General features: G+C 37.3%; 1 protein-coding gene, 2 long non-coding RNA genes, 1 other non-coding gene and 1 pseudogene across 16 annotated transcripts; 2 read left to right on the forward strand and 3 right to left on the reverse strand.

The window, feature by feature from the left end:
* Positions 1 to 288: 288 nt before the first annotated feature.
* Positions 289 to 362, forward strand: TRNAV-AAC. Its single transcript has one exon. It is a non-coding gene; the product is annotated as a tRNA-Val (tRNA).
* Positions 363 to 3,365: 3,003 nt separating this feature from the next.
* LOC113274437 (60S ribosomal protein L39-1) lies at positions 3,366 to 4,097 on the reverse strand. The gene is made up of 3 exons (XM_026523826.1): positions 3,952 to 4,097; positions 3,763 to 3,866; positions 3,366 to 3,661 (listed from the first exon to the last, which is right to left on the reverse strand). Exons 1-3 carry the CDS (start codon positions 3,952 to 3,954, stop codon positions 3,613 to 3,615), a joined length of 156 nt encoding a protein of 51 aa, XP_026379611.1. The 5' UTR covers positions 3,955 to 4,097; the 3' UTR covers positions 3,366 to 3,612.
* Positions 4,098 to 5,831: 1,734 nt separating this feature from the next.
* LOC113271763 lies at positions 5,832 to 12,446 on the forward strand. Of its 13 annotated transcripts, none has more exons than XR_003322320.1 (10): positions 5,832 to 6,557; positions 7,494 to 8,241; positions 8,340 to 8,406; positions 9,151 to 9,364; positions 9,914 to 10,973; positions 11,149 to 11,236; positions 11,372 to 11,578; positions 11,663 to 11,734; positions 11,868 to 11,989; positions 12,097 to 12,446. It is a non-coding gene; the product is annotated as an uncharacterized LOC113271763 (long non-coding RNA). The 13 variants fall into 13 exon arrangements; XR_003322319.1 differs by having other exon boundaries at positions 12,178 to 12,446; XR_003322318.1 differs by having other exon boundaries at positions 11,868 to 12,446.
* A 5,652-nt stretch (positions 12,447 to 18,098) lies between these two features.
* LOC113274438 lies at positions 18,099 to 22,237 on the reverse strand. The gene is made up of 3 exons (XR_003323018.1): positions 22,180 to 22,237; positions 21,296 to 21,386; positions 18,099 to 18,193 (listed from the first exon to the last, which is right to left on the reverse strand). It is a non-coding gene; the product is annotated as an uncharacterized LOC113274438 (long non-coding RNA).
* LOC113276889 lies at positions 21,047 to 21,126 on the reverse strand (annotated as a pseudogene).
* Positions 22,238 to 25,168: the final 2,931 nt, after the last annotated feature.

Raw genomic sequence — 25,168 nt, forward strand, 5'->3', positions numbered from 1 at the left:
ATCAAATCATAAAGCTAGAGACCAGGGTACAATATAAGTAGTTGTGAGGTGCAAAGTGCACTCCACGTACTCAAGTCGAATGTAAGCACAGGGAACAAAACTTTGCCAGATGCTAATACCCTTAAAGATGTTTGCAAGTTTCTATACTTAAACTCAGTTTGGGGTTTCAATTCTTCATGCCCACTTGCGCCAAACTTTCAGAGTCCTGTTCTTTGTTAGTGGTGAGAGGTGCAGCAAAAGAAAGACAAACCACTTAATTAGTATTTTCTTAAATTATAGACCAACAACGGTTTCGTGGTGTAGTTGGTTATCACGTCAGTCTAACACACTGAAGGTCTCCAGTTCAAACCTGGGCGAAGCCATTAACTTTTTATTTTTTCATTTTCTTTTATTCTTTCTTGTTTGATTGGTTTCAGACACTCCGTAACATATATTGTTGATTTACTCGGAACACATTCAACGGTTATCATTTTTGTTCATTTATTTATGCAGTGAATTTTAAGAATTTCATTCCAATGTTGAGGCTTGCTTGGATCTTTGATGTATATTGTACATATCCTCCTAGTATTGTTTCGACAACCTAATAATGGGCATGATTGTAATTCATTGTACAAGACTAAAAGTACTACCTCCGTTTCTTTGGTGAATGTATGCCTTAAAACATTTGAGTATGCCTCAAAACAGGTTTCTTACAAAAAGAGGGAGTATTAGCTAAGAAAACTCTAGCAGATAAATGTAATGTTGCTTGTTTCTACAATTCGGTTTGTTTGATGGAGCTGTAAACTGGTTCGGCAGAGCATGCAACAAAGACGCACTCTTTGGCGGGGCATGTAAACTGTCTTTGAACTGCGACAAGAAATTTCACTGTTGTACCATGACAGCCTGTCTCCTCCCATATCTGGTAAGGATGTATGAACCTAGCTACTGACGGCAATTTTAGACCTTCAGGAATCAGGAGGGATACATGAATTACCGTGTTCATGTCAGGCATGGTGGTGGTCGTATGCAATAATGCAAGACACTAATTCCCAAGAGTGTTGTGCACGGTAAGCCCAAGAATCGAGTATTTGGCTTACAAAATTTGTTTTACGAGAAGAGTGAATGCAAGAATTAAAACTAAAACTAATAAATTTGTTCAGAACTTCTGGAAGAACAAGTAAAATAGTGAATGCAACAAGTAAAAGTACTGAAAATAAGAGTGAATGCAAGATGTAAAAGTAAAACTGCTACGTAATAAGCATAGCCGTACAAGTTTACCTCACTTGTCCACTCTGAAAACATATTGAGTTGGGTTGGCACAATTACAGAAGACCAGCAAGAAACCTCTGGTAAAACAACTTCTAAGACATCAGGGAAAACTGCAAACTTAATAGTCCTGAACAGGTGCACAAACAAGTCTACTTGCACTCTGAGATGCTTTTACTAACACGGTGACTGACACAAAACACAGCCACAGGCACAAATTTGCAAAGTCCTGGAAACAACTCTACTTGCAAAATTGCACTTAACGGTGGCATTAAAGACATGCCTCCAATTTGAGATACTTCTACTTCAGATGGTGGCATTAAACAGGAAACAGCCGCACTTAAGTTTCAAACAGTCACAAAACTAAACAGATGCCTCTAGTTTGAGATACTTCAGATGGTGGCATGAAACAAAAAACAAGAAAAGCCGCAATATAGTAAATCCTTGGCTAAAGAAAAATCAGAATCTGAATAATCAAGTCAAAAACAAGAGAATGCACCCCAACCAGCAGACTAAGGCAACTTTAGTTACCTACAGTACTTGTCTCTACTGATTTTGCAGTCGGTCCATTTCCAACCAAAAACCAGCCACGCAATACATGGAAGAGTAAGAAACCCTAAAGTTTCATCTACCTACCTAATGCTTTGAAAAGACGTGCAGAGAGAGAAGATGTTAGCAAAGATGAGGCATCCCTTTTCCTATTTTCATAACGTGTGCCACAAACCTAAGATATCTACTGATGCTACTATACATCTGCTAAATGATGATGCTACTATACATCTGACATCTACTAAATGACGAGAACATACTCAAGCTTTATAACGGAATCTTAGTCAACAATCCAAATCATAATGCTAGAGACCTAGGTGCATCATTAGCAGTTGTCATGTATACTATTCAAGAATAAGAAATGGAACAGAACAGATGGACCAGATGATACCAAATTTATATACTTCAACTTGATTTGAGATTCCAATTCGTGTCAACTGAGACCTAACTTACTCGCATACAGCTAAACTTCAGAATCAGATAAACCCTATATCATAGAGTTACTCAATAGTCAATATCAATATTAAACTTCAGGATCAGATAAACCCTATATCATAGAATTACTCAATAAATAATCATAGGATAACAAGAAGTGCTCAAAATCTGATTAATCGAACTTTAGAAGTATTGGAACACAATTGATATCCCCAAGTCAAAACTAAAATCTTGAGACTATAACATCTTTTAAAACTGAGAAACAAAAACAGGTCTACGAAAAAAAAACAAACAAGCACGGTATGATGAATCCTTGACTAAAGAAATGCACCCCTATCAGCAGATTACAGTGACTTTCAAGAAATAATGAAATTTAGGTACTATCGCTGCAATTTTGCAAAGACATGAAAAATAGAGGGTATATTGTTAACAAAGATAAGAATCTCCACTGACATGTGCCAAACCCAGGGATTGCCTTGTTCAAGAAAATTTCATGACATTTGCCTCATGTGCCTCAAATCTAAGATATCCACGGATGTACTACATCTGCTAAATGATGAGAAGGTATGAATGTCCTCAAGCCCTAGATCAAAATCATAAAGCTAGAGACCAAGGTAATATAACTAGTTGTGAGGGGGAAACTGCAAAGTGCACTCCATGTACTCAAATCGAATGTAAGCAAAAGGAACAAAACTGGACCAGTTGCTAATACCCCTTAAGTGTTTGCACGTTTCTTTACTTAGACTCAATTTGGGGTTTCAGTTCTTCATGTCCAGTTAGGCAAAACTTTCAGAGTCCTGTTCTTTACTAGTAGTAGTGAGGTGTGCAGTTCATGTATACCAGTTGAAAGCAAGCAAAGGAACAGAACAGAAGGACCAGATGCTCATACCCCTAAAATCATTTTCAAGTTTCTATACTTCAACTTGATTTGAGGTTTCAATTCTCCATGTCAACTTAACCTAACTTTGAAGTCACTCAGTTCATTCCCTAGTTAGAATGATCATTCCCCTACAGCTTCTTCACGCAAACATAAACTAAGAATCAGATAAACCCTAGATGATCATTCATACAGCTTACTCACATCAACATAAACTGCAAAGCTAAACAATAAATCATACAGTTACTCAAAATCTTCCCTTCAACACTAAAAATAATAATAATAATCTCAGAAAACTGTATTAAGAATGGCAATGTATAACAAGTGGTGCTCAAAATATAATTAGTCGAAACTTTAGACGTAGTAATTAAAGAACACATTTGATATCTCTAAATCAAAACCGAAATCCTGAGATAATACCATCTTTTTACTGAAACTGAGAAACAAAAACATGTCTAAGAAATAACCGTAAACAAGCTCTAATCATCAACAAATAACCCATCCATCTAGAATCCAAGCTTGGTTCTGCGCCAGTGTCTGCGCTTTGCATTGTACCTAATAACAATTTACACAAAAACTAAAATAATAAGAACGAAAAACAAATCAAAACAAACTTGAAATGTAAAACTAGAGAAGAAAAATCGAAGGATTTATACCTGATAGTGTTGTCAGTCCTCATCCTAATCCAGTGAGGGATAGGCCTGTTCTGCCTCATCTTCTTCGCCAGTTTCTTCTTGATCATGAATGACTTGTGAGAAGGCTACAGACATATATCAGAGTTAGATGAAATCGAAACTGCTAATCAAACAAAACCCTAATCGAAATCGAAAGATAGAGAGATTCACCATTCTTGCTGCTGCTGCTGCTGCTGCTGCTGCTTCTGGTGTGGAACCAAGAGTTGACGGCTCTCTTTTCTCTTCTGCGATAAACCCTAGAAAAGGAAGGATAAAATGACGAGCAACTTAATATAAGGGTTACGGTTTGTCGAAAGGATATGGGCCCGTGGGATAGGACAGGGAATTGAATGTCCATGTTCTAATATGAACGATTTTTTGGGCACTAGCCCATTTTGGTGGGGGACTACTAATTGATAGGAATGTCCACCCTACATTTTAAGGGATGTCCTAAAAAATTAGAGAAGACTAATCTGCCCTCATCCTAATTAAAATTATAATTAATCCTAATAATCCACTAAACTAACCACTACCCACTAATTAAAACTGATTTTAATCAGTTTCAAAATGAAAACCCATCCATATTCCTATCTTTTCTTCTTCTTCTTCGTATACATCGGAATTAACCGTCGATTCGAAAAAATTTCACCGTCAATTAATCAATCGTTTATAAACAATACGTAGCAAGCAAACTCCAAGAGTTCCAGGATCAAGTCCGGGACTTGCAAAAATAGCCAATCTTCCAAATCAAATTCAAATTGATAGACTACTTGAAGGAAAGTTGAGAGACCAAATCAAGCATCCAACAGGAAAAAAGAAGTCTGATTAGAGTCAAATGCAAATCCACGGGTAATTTCCTTCATAACCATCCAACAGGAAAAAAGTTCTACTTTAGGGATTTCAGAGATTCTACTTGGAGGAGTTGCAAAAACCGAGGAACAACATGATGTTTGACATGAGTCAAGGATTTGAGGGTAATAATGGTTCAGGTACTAGTAGGAGAATGAGTCCTAGTGTTAGAGGAATGAGTCCCAGTGGTAGAGGTGGCAGGGGAATGACTCATTTGAGTCCCAATGGTGGAGGAATGAGTCCAACTGAAAGTCACTAAAGTCGTGGAAGTGAAAGAAGATTGAGACGTCGTCCTATGCAGGAGGTACCAGAAAAGTTCTACTCCAAACCTAGTGTTAGATACTCAAGTAGAACGTGGAGCTGATGAAAACATTGGCATGGATACAACTCCGACACGTCCACTTGGACAGATGGACATAATGACTCCTGGTAGTGGTGTGAACTTAGAATTTATTAGACAATCGAATTTGTGTACCCCAAGTGCCTCAATGTCATTAGCATTTCAGTTATATCAGCAAACTCCTCCATCACATCAACAACACGTCTTTCAAGATTTGTATCGTGTTCCCTTGCACCTATTAATTACCAAGGTTATGTTGATTCTGATGAGACTCAACCACCAAGTGAGTCTCAAACCGAATAAGGCTCGACAACTGAAATGTTGAACAATACCCTTGATCCAGGAAACATGGATAATTGGGTCTTTGGTCAAGAAGGACACGAACAAAGAAATCAGTAGTAATGAGTAGTTTATTTGTATAATTTAGTTTAAATATTTCAAATGTAATCTTTCTATTTTAATTAATGAAAACTATCTTTTTATTCAATTAAAAACTAGTTTTATATTTCAACATAATATTTCAAATCTATCTCCTTGCAACTGAAAGCCAACATCAAATTACAGAAATATCTTCTTAAACTGTGAGTTGAATTCGGGTGCTTATAATCGTGAAAAATTACAGCCGTTGGATGATGAACTACTTAGCGATAATCAAACAAGCGAGCGATAACTTGACTAACGCTAGCGATGGGATGACCAACGAGCGTTGAAAAAATCATCAAGCGATGGAATATCTATCACCCACTGAAAATTCTGTCGTGTATGCCTATATGCCAGGACTGACATGTAGACATATAAGTTTGGCATATATTGGGCGCATATATGCCGAATAGCGTGTTTTGGTATGTGCATGGGACCTTAACACATTTTGTTTTCAGAAAAAAAAGCTTCATATTCTAAAATCAAATTTCCTTTCCACATTTTTTTTGAGTCCGAGAGAAACTTAAAAATGGTGAAACGCAAAAACCCAAACTCGATGATCTTCGTACGAAGCTGTTGAAGATCTTTCATCATCACCGACAACTGAAAACTTCATTCCACACTCTCAAATCTTCGATTAAGACGTGCTTACTCGATGTAATTTCTAAAATTTCCCTAAAAATTCTTTTTAGTTTCTAGGGTATGATTTTTTTTTTTGATAGATTTTCCTGAAGATGTATTTACTTCACCATCGATTCCTTTAATGAAACTCGTTGGTTTGAAGACTGAAGAAATGGCTGAACAAGGAAGATCCTCTAATTTTTACATGGAATCTGATTCGACGGTGTGAAGGATTTGATACAAGAATTGGTCAACAGATGTGTAATCCAATGGTGGATTATGTGCAAGGAATTAAGGCTGAAATCGCAACAGGTGGTGCATTGAAAAAACTAATTGATGTTGTGAGTGAGATGGACAGAGTGATTTTAGATGGAAGATTAAAACTTGCAAAGGCAAAGAAGGAGGCGAGAATTGAACAGGCGAGGATGGTCGAGGCTTTGAGTAGATTAAAAGAAACAGAGGAGAAGAGATTAGCTCTGAATGAGTTGTTTGGGTTTCTTTTGAAGGCCAAGAATACTCAAAGGAACCTTCATTACTTCAACATAAGGTATCACATAACATTTTTCTTATATACATTATTCACATTTTAGAAGTGGTTCTGTTCAGTTTATTGATTGCCTTAGGGTTCCAATTGCAAATGGTACGGTTGGTCAATTTCGATTTGATGTTTGTAATGGTATATCTAGTTTTTAATGCATCCAAGTGATTCCCCCTTGTAAGTAAGGCATAACACCGGCGTCAGTGCATAAAAGCAGAGTAAAGAGTGCAATTTTCCCAGAAATTATTTTTTGACTTGCAAGAAACAACACAAGTCAATAATAACTCTCAAGCATATGGGAGATGCAAAAGAGGGATGTTCAAATGAAAACTGAATTGTAGATGTTGCAATGCAATGAAAACTGAGCAAGAGTATTACGAGCCACACTGAATTGGCTTCTCGGCTGGTTGCGCATTGGATGGAACTGCTCCGTCCAAGTTGGGCTTCACATAATCAGCAGTGCAGCAGGAGGTTTCCAGATGGGGGTCTGGGGTAAAACTATTATTCTACTAAACAAGAAATGAATAATAAAGGTCTAAAGATTGTACATATGAACTCAAAGTAAATGTTAAGTTGTCATATGACTTGTGGTTCTTGTTATCTATATTTTGATTTTCCCATGTTGGTATTCTTGATATTGTGATGCTTTTGTTTTTCTATTCTTGTTTAGTGATTCAGATCAGTCGTATCCTAGGGTTATACCTAATATATATATATATATATGATCTTAGCTAGTAGCACCATCCGTCTTTAGGAACTCTTATAAAGCAAGAATTCTAGTTTTATCGTTTCTTATATATACTGCTAAATGGATGAATAATACAATAATTAACATGTTTGTCTCGGAACATTTGCCTCATTTATTTGTTTTGCATTGACTTACTTAGATGTCGCCTAATATCTGTCATTTGATCCATATGGAACTTTGCTTATGTTTGCTCACAGATGGCACTCCGGTCAAAGGCAGGCCACCACTCAGTTGCGCGTCTGAGAGGTGCTATGGAAGACGGAAAAGGCAGGCCACTTCTCAGTTGCGTGGCTGAGAGGTGCAAAGGAAGATGGCAAAGGCAGACCACCACGCAGTTCTGTGACTGAGAGGTGGAAAGGATGGCGACGAAGTTCCAAAGACAGAGAGGCACAAAGATGTGTGCTAAATGGGAGTCTCACTGACCGGCTTAGCTTCTATATCCCATATAGTTCAACGATCATTATTGGAACACAGCTAAGTGATGTTGTCTTTCTCTTTGTTTTCTTGATTTCTGATCCCTATATAATTCACCTACAACTAATGGAACACAGTAGTAGGGTTTCAGACAAAGTAGGGTTTCAGACTTAGATAGTTTTTTCTCCTCGATCATGGAAGGTAACTCATGGAGGGTCTTGTGGTGGATAGAATGGGCTACTTTACGTTTCTCTATTCTTCCTTCATTTGAGCAATCGTTTTGCAACCCATCAGGAGATAGAACCATATACTTGTCTGATTAATCTGAGCCACCTCTTTCGAAAACTTACTTAAGAATTGTGTTAAAGTCACGTGTTTTAACATTTGTAGGCAAGTTTTTTTTTTCTATCAATCATAAGTTGAGCATGTTTAACTTCAACACTACATTTACTGTATTTCTGCAGAAAGTTCTTACTGGTTTGAGATGCAAAGGAAGAGTTGAAAACCTTGCTAGCTACTTCAGACATAGAGGTGACTACTTCTACGCTTATCCTTATTTGTTTCATTTTATGATATTTCTCCCAGCTAATTTCAGATTTGATCGTCTTGTTTTTTGTTTTGCTTCACAGGGGTTGCTGCTGCTGCTTGAAAGAAAGCCATGGCGTAGCGAACCCTATGCAACTACTCTGGATTTTGGTGACTACTGCTAACCTTACACTTTTGTTTTGCTTAACTCTTCTTCAAATGTCTGTTTGTTGATATTTTTTGCTTCTTCTTAATAACAGTGTGATGTTCTAGGTGATAACTATACTCTACTTTGCACATGTTGGTTGCTTCATTTTATCATGTCATGTCTTTCTAACCGGTTCATCAGGTTTCTTTCTTGTTTAAAAACATGGGTTAAGAGTTTTTCTTTGTCTTAGTTTAAAGCAGTTACTTAACATGTCTTGTACAGTATTTTGCTTACTTTTATTTATTTGCACTGATTTCTCTTGTTATTAGGTCTAAAAACGTATCTTGTAGTTTTACTTCTCGTACTAGACTACATCTGAACCTCAAAGTAGTCGATTAAAGTCGTTAGATCACTTGTGCTTCATGTTATCTTGAATTTCGGTTTTCCTATGTTTCCTAGTTGTCACTTGTCACGTCTGACGTCTCCTTGTTTTTCTCAGGTTTGTTGCATCTTTCCATTATGCCTATTATATATATACACACAATGGTAGCTAGTACCATCATTTGTCATTATGACCTTTCTTAATGTACTCATTATGGTTTTATTTTTCTTACTTATACAAGTATAGGGATGAATAATACAGCAAGTAAGATGTTTGTATTGGAATATTTGCCTCAATTTCTTGTTTTGGACAGACCTACTTAGTCTGGTATATCAACTGGTCGTTAATGTCATATGTACTGAACTTTGCTTATGTTTGCTCACAGATGGCACTCTGGTCAAAGGCACACCACTCGTTCCGGAGACTTAAAGAGGTGCAAAGGCAGGCAACCTCTTGGTTCCGTGACTGAGGGGTGCAAAGGAAGACTGCAAAAGCAGGCCACTTCTCAGTTCCACGACTAAGAGGTGCAAAGGAAGACGGCAAAGGCAGCTAACTGCTCGGTTCCACGACTGCTCTTGCTGGATATGTTGGATATTCAGGTGGCTACTGCTAACCTCACCTTATTTGTTTCATTTTCTGCTGTGTTTTTCGTTTAAATCTTTTTCTTATAAAAAATAGGAATGAATGATAAACCAGTTACTTAACATGCGCTTTCTAGAGTATTTGCTTACTCTTTATTGATTTGTACCGTTTTCATAGACGACTTCACATGTTATTAGGTCTAATGATATATGTTGTACTTCTCGTGCAAGTGTACACTTGAACCTTAAAGTAATTGATTAAAGTTTTTAAATGGCCCGTGCTTGATGTTATCTTGAATTTTGATTTTCCCATGTTAGTCACTTAGTTGTCACGACTCTTTTCTTCTGTTTCCGTGGTTCATAGTACTTTAGGGGTTATACCTAATATGTATACAAATGGTAACTAGTATCATCTTTCTTTGGAACCTCTACAAGTATGAATTATACAGGTAACATCTTTTACGGCAGAACATATGCCTCACTTTCTTGTTTTGCTTTGACCAGACTAGTATATCGACTATCATCTATCACCCGATACGTATTGAACTTTCTTATGTTTGCTTACAGATGGCCCTCCTGTCAAATGCAGACCACCACTCAGTTTCGCGACTGAGAGGTACAATACTACCCAGTTCCACGACTGTGTGGTACCAAGGAAGATGGTGATGGCAGACCACCACTCAATTACTAGACTAAGAGGTGCGAAGGAAGAAAATTACCCTGAAGGTGTTCATGCTGAGTCCATTAGTAAACTCTATAATCTCCAAACTCTCACCATTTAACTATTGAAAGACCTTTAAAAAATTCTCAACCAGATTTGTTCTTAGATTAATTTGCAACATCTGGATTTCTTGAGTTCATACGCCAAGTCTCTACCTGATTCTATCACGATGGTCACCAATTTGCAGACCTTAAATATCAGGTGTTGTAGACACGTCTGTTTCTTGCCACAAACATTGGTCAACTCGGAGATGTATCATCCCTTGACATTTCACTTACCTACAAATGTCTCAGAGTTACAATATCTGGCCTCAATAATTTAGTGAAGTTCAACCTCATCGATTGTGATCAATTAGAAGCACATGTCGTATTGCATTAAGTTGGAAAAGGGAGGCTATGGAAACAATTAGTAATGATTCTGATCCAAACAAATGGAAAAAATCCTAATCCAGAAGGCAAAAATCTAAATTGTGCCTTTGACCGACTTTGACTATATTGAAACAGAAAAAACATGATCCAGATTCCAGACGATAGCATACAACTATGTCTCATTTTGTGTCTGGAAATGATATACTGGACCATTTCTCGTCTGTTTTGGTCGGTCTAATTCCGTCAACCAGCAGTATTGACCGAAGGATAATAAAGCCATGGAAAATCAGACCTTCCCGCGGAGAGTTCAACTATGTAGAATTTTGGCGGGGTTTTGCCTTACAAGGCCAAAGAACAAACCCGAATGTCGATATTTTTCATACCAAAGACGGTCAATTTTCTTTTTATTTTTCTTTATTTCTAAATAGATGAGAAACCTTACAGAAATTTGTAGATAGAACTAAAAAGGAGCTGAGCAAGCAAGAGGAGGTTTTAAAGAGTCAGCTGATCAGAGGAGTATTTCCTTCAATTCATATCAGTTTTGTTTGATTATTCTCTCATCAAATTTGATTTCCCCCTTCTTTTTTTTTTAATTAAAAACCCTAACTGTAAATTTTGATCTTTTTACTTAATTCTTCTCTCAAGAACTTCATTAATCTCCCCATTCATAATTCTTCTTCTTGTTTGTGATTAAAAGTATTTTTTTACTGTAGAGATAGATATGACAAATAGCGGGAATTATAAGAGAAACAAGAAGAAGAGGGCAAAATTAATGAAAGAGAAGGCGAAAGCAGTAATGGGGTATGTATATTTCGATCTCGTAGAGTAAGTATTTGGACATCAGTTAGTTGTTGTTGCAGACATAAGTGTCCAGCAGCTTAAGTTTTTGTATCCCTTTTTAGCAGTAGCTCATTGACATGAATTTACATGCTTAAGCTGAACAGAATCAAAACTTCATTCATCCAGCCAGTATGAAATCACACTAAAGATAGGCAAAGAGAGACGACAAAAGTTCTCTTCGGTTTCTTTTTTCGAAATTAAAGTTGGCATCCACATAGGAGTCATGAAGGTTGTCAATCTTTTGAACATGATGATTGTCGTCAGAGATCAAGGTCTCCTCGAGTTTGCAGCCGCGGTCTTGTGGTATGGTAGAACACATACATGGTTATTGCTTTTGGTGTTTACACTATAATGCATACTGATTGGTATTCCGATTTTCATTTGTAGACTCCAACTTGGACGATTGTGGTGAAGGGGTTGCCAAAAGAGACGACTGAGGAAAATATTCATCAGATCCTAGTAACATCTATCAACTTAACTCTGAGTTTTCTTTTCATATTTGTAACTTGACTCATTTGTATGTTTTTTCTTCAAAGGTAAAAGTTTTTGCTTTGATTGTTTACCTTTAAATTTGAATTGCCTTTGTTTATAGGCAGAATGGAGGCCCCCTTCGTAATGTTCGAGTCATGCTGTGGAAGCGGCTCGAAAGATGATGGATGAAATTGGAGATTGTGGCCTCGATGTTAATGGGCGAAAGCTGTCTTTCGAGTACAGGTACATGTTTTGAACAAAAGGTCTTAATTAGTTCTCAACTTCTGGATTGGTTATAAAGAATCTCAACCTGTTCAAGTCACAAGAGCTTTAGAATATGTGGTCTGCAGCCTTGAACCTGAATCTCTTTCTATATGTTTATGTGCATCGTTAATTCACGAATGATCTAAGAAAGTCGGCGTTGTTCACAGAATAGGTGAAATATTTGAATTGGCTAGTGAAGATCCGATTGGGGATGAACCATATAATATGAATCTCATTCAGCCGAGAACAATGGTGTCTTATTTTCCCTTGTAGGTTGGTAAACAAATGAATCATATGTTCTTCAACGAATATCGAAAGTCAGTCGTATGATAATGTATTTACTTATGCAGACAACTATAATAAGTACACTATCTTTGAACTATGATTTTGGGCATACCAAAATTTTCAAGGCACATACTGAATGAAGACAAAAAAGGTTGTGAAATAGCAAAATCAGATAACCCCTTAACCCAATTTTTTTTTAATGGCAAATCTGCCCTTTACGTATTAGTGTTAATAATTTTGATTAGTGATTAAATATTTTGTTTAATGATTAAAATAATTTTCAGAATTATAAGAGTTGTTTAGATGAAAAATTTGAGGAAAAAATAATCAAAGTTTTGGTTTGGTTAAGAAGGAGAGAAAGAGAAGGAAAAAGTGAGAAAATTCTAATTCTTGATTCAATGGAGGATGATGAGGGTAATCATTCATCTAAAAAACCTAGGAAAATACATATCAACTACAACAATGATCCAGAAATGGCTGATTTCTTAGATTATGAGAATGATTTTACACCCACTCAAACTCAAGCTCAAACTCAAACACAAACTCAAGATGATGATTTTTATGAGCCAAATCCTGATGATGAAGACATTGATGAGGAACCCAATGCTTCTAATACACAGGTACACTTATATCCTATACTTAATCTCACTTCTATAGCTCTCAATTATCAAAAGTTAGGTTTTTTGAATCATGGTTCGGCGAAACAGGTTGAGGTTCGGCTCACATCTATGAGCCGAATCTACCAATTGATGAACGGTTCGGCTTACTGAATCTGTTTACTGCATGCGCCGAACCTATAATTTCCAATTCCAACCCTTTTGCTAGACACTAGTTCGGCTTGTATGAAAGTTTCATAGTAAGCCGAACGACATCCTGAATAGCCCGGAATAGAATCATTACTAATTCGGCTTATATATCCAAAATTGTATGTGCCGAACATAATTTTTTAATTTCTGGATTGAAATATTGTTACTAGTTCGGGACATATGGAGAATATTGTATCAGCCGAAACCTCTTATGTTCAAGGTTCGACACATAATATGATTATCGTATGAGCCGAACATGAATTTGTTAATTTTTGGGTTAAAATATTGTTCGTGGTTCGGCACATATTGAGGATATCGTATAAGCCGAAACCTGTAAATGTTTATAGTTCGGCACATAATGTGATTATCGAATGCGCCGAACCTTGTTATTATATTCCTTTTCTAGTGTTTAACCTTGTGATATTCTTTGTAGATCGTGCTTGGACCCATGGAAAATCAACCTGATCCAGTAGACATAATTCCAAATAGACGCCTCATCAGGAGTGATTGTCATCTCTCCAAAAGGTAATTGAAATGTGTAAGTTTCTGGACAAAAGCGCTCAGTAAATGCAGAGGCCGACACACTATCATATTCATTATGTCCATAATTGATGATATTCCATAAAGCACTGCGTTGTACGTAAGCAATCACCTCAGGAACCTCTCCATCAAGACTCCATTCCGCTGCCCTCTGGTGTCTCAATACTCGGACTGCACGGTTGTGATGAGGAGTCTCATAAATTTTCTTCTCCCAAGAATCGGCATAACCAATCAACACATTTCCTCCATCTTCCGGAAGACCATGAGGCAAACCATCTGATCAAGGTGTAATTACGTCATCTTCATCAGGAATGTGTAAACCAGTGATCTGTCGATCATCATCGTCCTTCTCTTTCTCAGGTTCTGCCACCTTCTTACCTTTCTTGTCTTTCTTGGGTTTTTCTTGGGGTTGTGTTTCTTGATGAACTTCTTGATTATCATCAACTTCTTCATCTTCAGCTATTCCTTCTTCTTGTCTTTCAATTCTTACTTGTCCAACTTCTTCTTCTAAAATTCCTCCTCTACCTCCCGCTCCCAATTTTTTCTTACCTCCTCCTCTAGGATCGGGAGTTTCAGAAGTAGAAGGTGTTACCTCCATCTTCTTCCTCTTTGTAGCCGCATTGGTCCTGACACAAGTATGAAAGTTATAAGACTAATTCGAACAACAAAGGGATTTGGAAAGCCAAAAACTTGTAAGAAAATAAGAAGGCTCGGCTTACCCGAAATAACACATAAGAGCCGAATCATGTCTTGAAATTTTTATTAGCTTACACAGAGAGTGGATCGGCTCATACCACAAAACAATTATAAGCCGATCCTATATATTCGGCTTACAACCGATACCGTCGAATAAGCCGAACCTATGATTATAAACTCAAACATGTATTCGGCGCAACATGATATCATATAAATAAGCCGATCCTATACACTTGTAAAATTTATGGAATTTTAACAATGATATTCGGCGCAACCCTAATACTATCGAATAAGCCGAATCTAGACTTATGAATTGAAACATTATTCGGCGCAAAATGGTGTCATACAAATAAGCCGATCCTACACATGAAGAATTCATGAATTTCAAACAACATTAATCGGCGCAAAACTAATACAACCATACAAGCCGATCCTAAGCACATGCAAAATTTCTGAATTTCAAACAACATTTATTCGGCACAAAACTAATACTACCATACAAGCCGATCCTACCCACATGCAAAATTTCTGAAATTCACAAAACATATTCGGCACAAAACTAACACCATCGAATAAGCCGATCATAAATATAAGTCTCTGTGTCATTAAGTTCGGCTCAAAACGGATTTCAGATTTACGCCGAGCCGTTCATATGCACTTTCAGGGTTCAGTTTTAAGAACAGCTCGGCGCACATCTAAGATTTGTTTTGCGCCGAACTATACACTGTCACCGCCGCAGAAACATGATTTTGACGAACTAAATCGACCAAACCAATCTGAAACATCAAATACGAGATGAGTTTGTAGAACTAACCTTCTTATTCTCATTTCCGGAGTTGGTTTTTCTTCAATCTCTTCTCCCGGTTGATTTTGAGTTTGTTCTTCACTCTCTAAATCTTCTTCTTCTTCTTCAATAGGTTGTTGAGTCGATTGATTTGAACGAGATACTGGCTTACGACGACCCATTATATAGATGAGTTTAATCGTCGACTAAATTTTCACGAATCGACGATTAAATTTCCGCGATGATACGATGAAAAAAAAAGGAAGAAGAAGAAAAAGGGTTCGACTGTTGTGGAGGAGGGAGCAGAAGGGATTAGGGATATGAAACTGATTTTAGGTTTTTGTATTAGGGTTAGGGATAGATTAGTAATTTAAAGGATTTAAGGGCATATAGGTAATTGAATCACCCCGTAGGGTACCCCTTATAAGGTCACCCAAGTTAGGACTAGTCCTTTGTATGCCTTGAAAGTTTTTGGTATGCCCAATACCATGGTTCCTATCTTTTGGGGTACTTCCTTAATGTGGATCCTTAATTACCGAAGGACATGTAAATCCATTTATGGGCTTTAGTCGGAGGCCCATTATTCTTAAATGTGAAAACTAATGGCACACCCATTTTTTCAAATTTTTCCACAGAGAAACCCAGCCGCGGAAAACTTCACGCGCGCACCCTTTTTCTGAGAAAAAATTATTCACATGCCCTTATTTTCAGAAAATTATGATTTCGTCGTAGAAAACGTCCGGTGATATCTAAATCTGTTTTTTATGTTCTCACAATTTAATCAAGCTGAGATTAAACTTCTATCCAAATGCAATCAAATAAACGCTTTACCAGTTCATCGAATCATCCATTGGATCGTTTCAATATTAAGAGACTAATCAAACAAAAAAAAAACAGAGAAAAAGAATGAAGAACATGGCACATTCCAACAAAATTTTCATCAATTTTTTCAATTAACATCAACTTCTCCAAATAACCCATTCACCAATTTTATCTACATAGTCTAAAAATTACGAGGTAATGGATTTGGAACAACATTGATTAATCAATCAATCAAGAAGAAGAAGAAAGCCAAATCTTTTCGATTACAGAAGACGAGAAGACGCATAACACGTAGTGTAAATTGACAACTTTAATGGAAGAAAATAGATGTTTTCGTCCGTGGAGAGTTCTGAAATGCAACGAAAAAGAAAGAGCTGGCAGGTTATTGATTTCATCGACATATCAATGGAGGAAAACTACTGCTGCCGCTGAAGAGAGGAAATGTTGTTGTTTTAAGATTGTATTCTCCAGCTGAAAATGTGCTTGATTTGTGACGTGTTGATCATGCATCTCATGTTAGCCACATGTGGACCATTAAGGAAATGGGATCCCTTTTTTAGTGGTACGAGACTTTGTTTCTCCAAGGCTAATGCCAAAACACTTTATTCAGAGTGGGGACGACTGATTAGTTAGGGGCAAGTATTTATGCATGTGATCCAAACCAATCGGAACCTTGGATTATCAAAATGGCACCCCCTATAATTAGTTTTCATGTAGGCAAGTATTCAGAATATTTGTGAATAGAATATTATTGCATGTGATTTGTTAAAGAAGAGGAGTAACATGCCTAGACGTCCACGAGCTGATGGGATTACTGGCTATGACTCCATTTCTAGGTCTTCTTTTGGGTGTTATGCATGGATAACCTGTTATGCATCTACAAAAGTTAATGCATAACTTGTTATGTAGTCCAGAAACTGTTGCATAACACGTTATGCATTAATTTTTTTGTTGAAACCAACAAAAAAAAAAAGAATGCATAACTTGTCATGCACCTACAATAACATATGCATAATATGTTATGCAGTCATGCGAAAGTATGGCTGCATAATGCATTATGCATCAATTTTATCTTTACACACTAAAATCAACCAAAACAATGGCTACATAACTTGTTATAGATGCATAACTTGTTAGGCAGTTGAGAAAATGGTTGCATAATTTTTTATGCGTCTGTTTTTTTGGTTGGATTCAGGCATATACAACGTTTTAGTGGCTGCATAAACCAAAATAATAGATGCATGAACAAAAATATGGTTGCATAACGTGTTATGCATCTTTTGTGGTGTATGCATATTGTGTTATGCATCATTTTTGGAGGCTGCATAACGAATATGTAGTCGGTTTTCGAAATTTTCCCATAAAATGATGATCACCTCCGATTTTTTCGTGAACAACAAAAATTTGATATTCTTGTTTGTACTCGTTGCGTAGATCTCTTAAAAAGATTTCCAACGATATAATATTTGTAAAATTCCAAGGAGGGAATTTTTAGATATGTTATATCCAAGTTGCGTTGCCAATAATACCCCTGATGCATAACCCGTCATGTAGACATTTTGAATAATTTCATATAATTATGGGTGTCACGGAAATAATTATGAATGTCACGGTATCCTAAATTAATTGTGGACCTGACAATGAGAATATTTTTTTTTTGGGCCTGCGCCTAATTTTCCCAAATTAAATCCCTTGCTTGAAATAAGTTGGGTCATGACTCATAAGCAAGTAGTTAAACTTGTTCTTCACATTTTCCTTGCTTGGAGTCCTATTTTTGGAATGCTAATTTGGGGCATATTGAGAACCTTTGGGCATACATAGTTATAACCCTAACTAGTATGGGTAGGGCTGTCAACGGATAAATATCCGCCGGATATTAGACAATCTGATAAGGTTAAGAATTATCGGATATCCGATATCCGTTAACATCCGACGGATATCAAAAATACAAACCGATATCGTTAACGTTAATCTATCGGATAACGGATATTTATCCGTTAAAATCCGTTAACGCCTGTCACAGAAGCAAATGCAGAAATGCTGAAAATTTAGGTTGTTCTTCAAGTTTTTTGACAGTCTTTTTTGTTCAGGTGTAAGAAATACAAATCACACAAACACCTCAGTCACATCACACATGAAAAAACAAACAACAACAGAGTCTGCAACTACAAACAAAAAACTACACTCAAACAGGCTAGATCTTCTTTGCTGGTTTCATTTTGCATCAACTTCAGTCGACGACTTCCATATCTGCATTCACAATCACAAAAACCTGGTTAGGGTAGCTCAATACTTGGACTAGGGCTGCACGGAGGGTAGGGTGGGTAGGATATGGTCTATACCCGCCACCCTACCCGTTTACTGGCGGTTAAAAAAATCTTTACCCGCCATCCTACCCGCCAAATAATGGATATGATAGGATACGGTTAAAAAACTGGCGGGTAGGATAGGGTTGGCGGGTAGGAGTAGGGTATGTGCACTCCTAGGTAGGGTGGGTAGGATATGGCCTATACCCGCCACCCTACCCGTTTACTGGCGGTTAAGAAAATCTTTACCCGCCACCCTACCCGCCAAATAGTGGATAAGGTAGGATACGGTTAAAAAACTGGCGGGTAGGGTAGGGTTGGCGGGTATGGGTAGGGTATGTGACCCCTAACTTGGACACTATATTAGCTCATCTACTAGCGTATGAGATCTAATATGCTTTTACATGTTACAGTTCTAATTACAGTTCTGGAACAAGTGCAATATGGTAGCTCATCTAATGTTACAGTTCTAATATGGTAGCTCATCTAATATGGTAGCTCATCTAATATTAATATTGTTACAGTTATAATATGGAAACGAATTAAGTAAAGGAAAAGAAACGAAGATTTACCTGCATCAAAGAAGTCTGGCAGCCAATCACTTAAGCATAGCAATGCTTGGACTAAATATGGACTTAGTGAAGTTCTATGAGTTATTAGGACCCTTCCACCATCGCTGAACATGGACTCTGACGCCACACTAGTCACTGGCACCACCAATACATCTCTTTCTATCTTTGCCAGAGTTGGATACTTACAACCATTCATCTTCCACCAAACCAATATATCAAAGTTCATTTCATCTTGAGTTGTTAGAGTTGGAAGAATTGGTTCTGCTAAGTATGTCTTTAACTCAGATTTCTGAACATCATCTTCATCATTTTCCAACACAAAACTAGCATAATCTGTGCTAGATGCACCTGAGCTTCTTACATTCATGCGAGCGACAGAGTTTCTAAAGAAAGCAGGAGCTGCAGTGTTGTTTTGAGATTCATATGCATTGTAAACTTTGAACAAGTCTGTTTTGAATTTCTCATAAAGTTTTGCAGCTTTAGCATCTCCAAACATTCTTTTATATGTGTACCTAACCCATTTTGCCTTATACCTAGGATCTAAAACCACTCCAATGCTCATAATCAAGTTACTCTCACTCTAATATCCATTAAACTTTTCTCTCATTTTCGACCCCATTTCTTTGATATAAAAAACTCACTATCTTCCCAACTGTTGATGCATTTGTTAATTTCATAAACCCCATTATAATACATATTTGCAGTTGGATACTTAATCCCTGCAAGCTGAGTTGAAACAGTATTAAAAACCTCTAAACATTTACATATTTCTATTCCTTGTTCCCACTGCTGTTTAGATGGTAGAATATCGAAATCAGAATCAAACTCACTAAGTCTTTCAAAACCTTCTTGCAGTTTAATTGCATTCTTAAGCATCATGAAAGTGGAGTTCCACCTTGTGTCCACATCTAAACTAACTTCTCCAGACAATCTACATTGTGCCAATGCTATATCAAACTTTTCTTTCCTAGCTTGTGAAGACTTTACATATTTAACACAATCTCTAATAGCCTCTATAAACTCAGCAGCTACTTTCATGCCATACAATACAATCAAATGCAGTATGTGGTTGCTACACTTCATGTGAAACATTTTTCCTCCAAGCAACAAACAATTTTTACCATCTATCCAAGTGATAAGATTTCTCATCATAACACCATTAGCTGGAGCATTATCAGCAGTCAAAGCGAAAAATTTCCTATCTATGTTCCATTCGAAAGTGCAAGTTTTGATAAAATCTGAGAGAGCATCTCATGTATGTGGTGACGGCACTACAATGTAAGCTAAGATTTTGGATTTCAAATTCCACTCATCATCTATAAAATGACATGTAACACAACAATAACCATCTTTAGTGTATTTGGCAGTCCACATATCAGTTGTAAGACTACATTTGGAAGTCAATTTCTCTAATTGTAGTAACAATTCATCTTTCATTTCAGCATAACACCTCATAACATCTGCTCTACTTGTATTCCTACATGGCATTTTAGCAGCAGGGTTTAAAGCCTTAACAAACTCTCTAAAGTAGAAATGCTCAACCATGTTGAGAGGGTAATCATGCTGAGCAATCATTCTAGCAAGGCAATCTCTCATAACAATAGGATCATACTTCCAATTAAGTAATTTAACTTGGTTATTACCTCCTTTTTTCAATGCAGAGCTAATCTTCCTCTGGCCTGTCTTGTTTTCAGGCTTCTCAAGGCAGGTTTTTAGATGTTGAGACAAGCGGGTAGTTCCTTGTTCACTCTGAGCAGGTACTAACCTTTTACAATGATGACATTCACCCATAAGTACAACTTCTTCCTCATCCGTCTTCCCTTTTACAGGTTGTACAATGATTCTCCTAGTGAATTCATCCCATGCCAGTGACCTTGTTGTACGCAATTTCTTCAACAAAGCAACAACAAGTGGATGATTTTCATCCGCTACTTCTGCTAATCTCTTACTTGAAGAATTAGAAGGTGTTGAACTTGAAGCAATTGTTGAATATTCAACACTTTGATCTTCTTGTTCTGGTTGTTCGGAATTTGGTTGACTGCCTGAAGTTCCAACTCTGTTGGATGCTTTATGACTTTCAGACATTCTGAGAACAACAACATGAATAAAGTATTAGTAAAACACACTTGCTGAATAAATCATCATATCATTCTCTCTTCATCATTGATATCTTAGTATTGACCACAATATATGAGATATCTTATTCAGATCAAAATAAATCAAGATTTAGGCATCAGATCTCCAAGGTGTTTAACATCACCGAACAATCAGATGCAAATTACCCATTTGATATATTGTTCCTAAATGTCAGAGAATGTGCACGAGAACAAAAAGTATGAAAATGGATATGACTGTGAGGATTAAGAAGTAAAATGTGTATGAGCTTAAACAAGTATTTTCTCATATGTCAAAATACAAAGAAATCATAAATCTAATCAGTTAAGTAGTAAAGCAAGTCATGTACAGTGACAAACCTTGAATGTACAACAGCAGTAGCAGCAACAACCAACTTAAAGAATGAGTGAACTCCAAGAAGACCTGAAATTTGCAGCTGAAACTCAAAACCTAATCACAAAAGCAAGAAAAAAAGAATGAATTTAGTATTGAAGAAACCAATATTTATTCCACATTTTAAAGCCCCCTTCTAATCAATCAATCAAGTAACCAAAAATAGATAATTTCCATTTTTCCTTTTTTCGTAAACAGTGATTGACATCAAAAGTTAGACTTCACTTCAACATTTCAAATCAAAAAACCTCAAGAACAGTGGAATCAACTATTTGAGAAATGAAAGATAAAGAAACCTTAATTTCTAATTGCTAGTCATGTTCTGATGTTCCTTCCACCAATAGTAATCACAAATCAAATCACCATAGAAAAAGAACATCCCATTTAGAAAGTATAATCTTCATCTTTTCATGAACAGTTTGTCTTAAAGAATTTCTAAGAGAAACCACACTGAACTTAGAAGATCAAACACACAGCCAACATCACAGATGAGAAGATTCTTTGGTGAGAGAAGTGGTAACATAAATCATCATAATTCATTTCTTAACAACAACAAGAAACCAACTGCAACCCCATGACCCTTTTTCTCATATAAACCAGATTTAGTGAATTCAGAAACCAATTTCCTATACAAACTTGATAATTTTTTTAGTAACCCTAATTTTATCTGGAAAAAATTGATTTTCAGAATCTCAAAAATTAAAAACATAGAAACATTCATGACTTCCTTAGGGCTTAGGGTTTCGATTAGATTAGAAGAACATCAAAATTAAACATCAAAATATGCAGTCGATTTGGGGGAAAAATGAAACCTAAGTTTGAACATCAAAATTAAACATTCACGACTTACTTCTGTGAGAGTCTCTGATGATGACTGATCATCACACTTCTTCTCTGATGAGAGTCACTTCCTTCTCAACTTCTCGAATCACACTTCTTCTCTGATGATGGTGAAAAACGGTCCTCCTCTAGAGTCTAGAGTCGAATCGAATAGAGAAGTCGAAGATCAGAAGATTAGATTAGGTTCTCCCTGTCGACAACATATATCTATGGGTAGGAAATTACAAGTACACCCCTAGACTATCGGATATCGGATATTAACCTGACGGAAAGGCCTATTCCAATATCGTTATCGTTAAGAGAAAATATCCGATAAAATATCCGATTCCGATATCCGATATGTCGGATAAAATCCTATAGGATGTCGGGTTTCGGAAATGGATATCGGTTTTCTGTTATCCGTTGCCAGCCCTAAGTATGGGGTGATATATAAGGGGTGTCTAATGGGTGGTTAGGTTATTTACATATCCTTGATTGATTAATTAATTTTAAGATTTTTTAATTATTTAAAAGAAAGAAAAACATTAACTTTATTTCCCGCATTTAAAAAAAAAAAAACTATGTTCCCTTCTTTCTTCCCTCGGTACAAGGAAATATACAAAATAAAATGTTTTCCACAAACCCAAATCTTATTTTCTTATGATCGACCGATTGATTATGTTTAAACCGAAAAAGTCACAGTTTTACGAAAGTTCCCGAGCGAAGTTCGGTTGACAATAAGATCAAATTATCAGCTGAACTTCTCATTTTTCTTTATCCTGAAAGTGCTAATGAACGGTTCGACTGATAATCAAACACGAACCGAGTTTCACTTTATGAAGAACAATTTTAAGTTCAGATGTCCTATTTTTTTTATCATATTTGTCGAATCTAAGTTCTGCAGATACAGAGTTGAGTACAGATGATAAACTTGTTAGCCGAACCTAGGTATGTTTTCGCAATTCTCAAGTTCGGTTGACAAATTATCAGCCGAACCTACGTATATTTTGAAAAACTTAGGTTCAACATATAACTTGTCGGGCGAACTTAGGTTCGTAACTAAAAGAAATAAAATAAAATAATAATTCTTTTTTTTTTAAGAAAATAAATTTTTTATTTAGGAGGAGGCGACTTTCTCGGAGGAGTCCTTTCCCGGCAACTGAAGGCGATTTTCCGGGCATTGGTTTTCATCTGATCAAACCATCCCCTTCAAATCTCTTCTTTTTGCCTTCGATTCCTCATCTTTTTCTCCTCCTTTAGCATTACAGATTGATACCAATTTTGGCCCGTGAATATCTCTTTTTTGCATCACTGGCTGGGTTTCTTCTAGGGTTTTAACGTTTTTCTTTTTTCTGATGCATAGAACTACTGCCTTGTTGAACCCTAAAACTTCCACTGCGTCTGCTTCCCCCTGAATTAGCCCTAGGAATGAGGTTTCTAATGACAAAACTGATCTTTATCAATGTCCCTTTAAGGGTTACGATGAGTGCAAAAACGGGGTTGGAGGAAACGGTTTATTAAAGGTTTCTTTGTTCAATCATCTGAGAAATGTACATTACAAGAAGGAAGGTGGAACTGAAAAAGGCTGCGAGAGAGTACGCAGCTGTTGTGAAGTCTACCAAGCCTGGGAATTCACTTTGCATCATCTAGAGAGCTGGTTGTGCACTAGCTGTATGCACATATATGCCTGGGGTAAGAAATGTTCGCATCTGGAACATAATGAACTTGCTCCATCTTCAGCGTCACTACATGGCATTGCTGCTCCGGTCTCTGAAGCTCCTCGTTCCCCTGCTGAGATTGAGATTGCTGCTCCAACTTTGGGTCTTGAGCTATTGAACATGGTGTTTCTAGCTCAGATTCCCACGATCTCAAACATTCCAGCAAAGTGCAGATTTCACTTTGCCCGTACCTTCAAGGCAGTGTTACAGAAAGTGGTGGCTTTGCCTTGCGAAGTGTCCTCATGGATTCAGCTCTTCCTCTTCCCTGTATGCACCCTCCATGTTGCTGAGAGTGATCAAGAGGAGAAGGCTAATCCCCGTAGAAAGATGCAGATTAATTCAATCAATCGTGCATTGCGCTTATGGACTGAACCCAATGGGTGTTCTGTGTTGGTTCAAGAAGTCCTCGAAAAACATGAAGAGGTGAAGAAAATACTTGAGAAGGTTAAGAAGAAGACCAAACAAGATGATCAGGAGGCCACCAACCGGAGATTGTGCAAAGATAAGCTCAGAAATGGTTTGCACGCCGCTGCAATTCGCACTCTCACCTCTAGTGGAGTGGCACCCAATAACGAAGGCACGTTAGCGGAACTGAAATGCAAACATGCTACTGCTGCCAGACCCGTAATTCCACCCACTCCACCTTCGCAGGACGCTATGGTAGCTTCCACGGAACTAATGCCGAGCAGATTAAGAATTTTCCCTAAAGGGACATCTTACAGGAGAAATGGATTCCGTGCACAACATCTTATTGATGCCCTTAGTCGCCCTGCTGCTGTTATTTCGGACGAGTTAATTGCTTCTATCACAGATGTGATTAACTTGTGGCTTTCGGGCTCTTGTCCATCTGTTTTGGGAGAATTTGTAGCAAGTGCCCCTCTCACCCCCCTCATTAAGCCTGGTGGTGGATTGCGCCCAATTGCAGTTGGCACCATCTGGAGGAGGACTTGTTTCTAAATGTGCTGCGTCTTTTGTTAGGAAAGATATGAATTCGTATCTGGGTGATTTCCAGTTTGGAGTGGGAGCTAAATGTAGTGGAGAGGCGATTCCACATGCTGTGAATCGTATGCTTGAAGAGAAAGGGGACCAAAATAATCTTTCCATGCTGCTGGTGGACTTTTCTAATGCGTTCAATCTCATAGACAGAACATCCATGATCTCATAGGTACGTAAGATGTGTCCTTCGATATCTCGTTGGGTTGAGTTTTGTTACGCCTCACCAGCACGACTATATTACATGGACCATGTTCTCTCTTCAGCTCAAGGGGTACAACAAGGTGATCCTTTGGGTCCACTTTTGTT

Source organism: Papaver somniferum, chromosome 4 (assembly GCF_003573695.1).
Source record: "Papaver somniferum cultivar HN1 chromosome 4, ASM357369v1, whole genome shotgun sequence".
Taxonomy (NCBI): domain Eukaryota; kingdom Viridiplantae; phylum Streptophyta; class Magnoliopsida; order Ranunculales; family Papaveraceae; genus Papaver; species Papaver somniferum.

Bases quoted from the DNA above. Each gene is read 5' to 3' on its own strand.
- LOC113274437 (XM_026523826.1), bottom strand. The intron at 3,662-3,762 runs GTATAAATCCTT...AATTGTTATTAG, and splicing joins AGGACTGACAACACTATCAG to GTACAATGCAAAGCGCAGAC.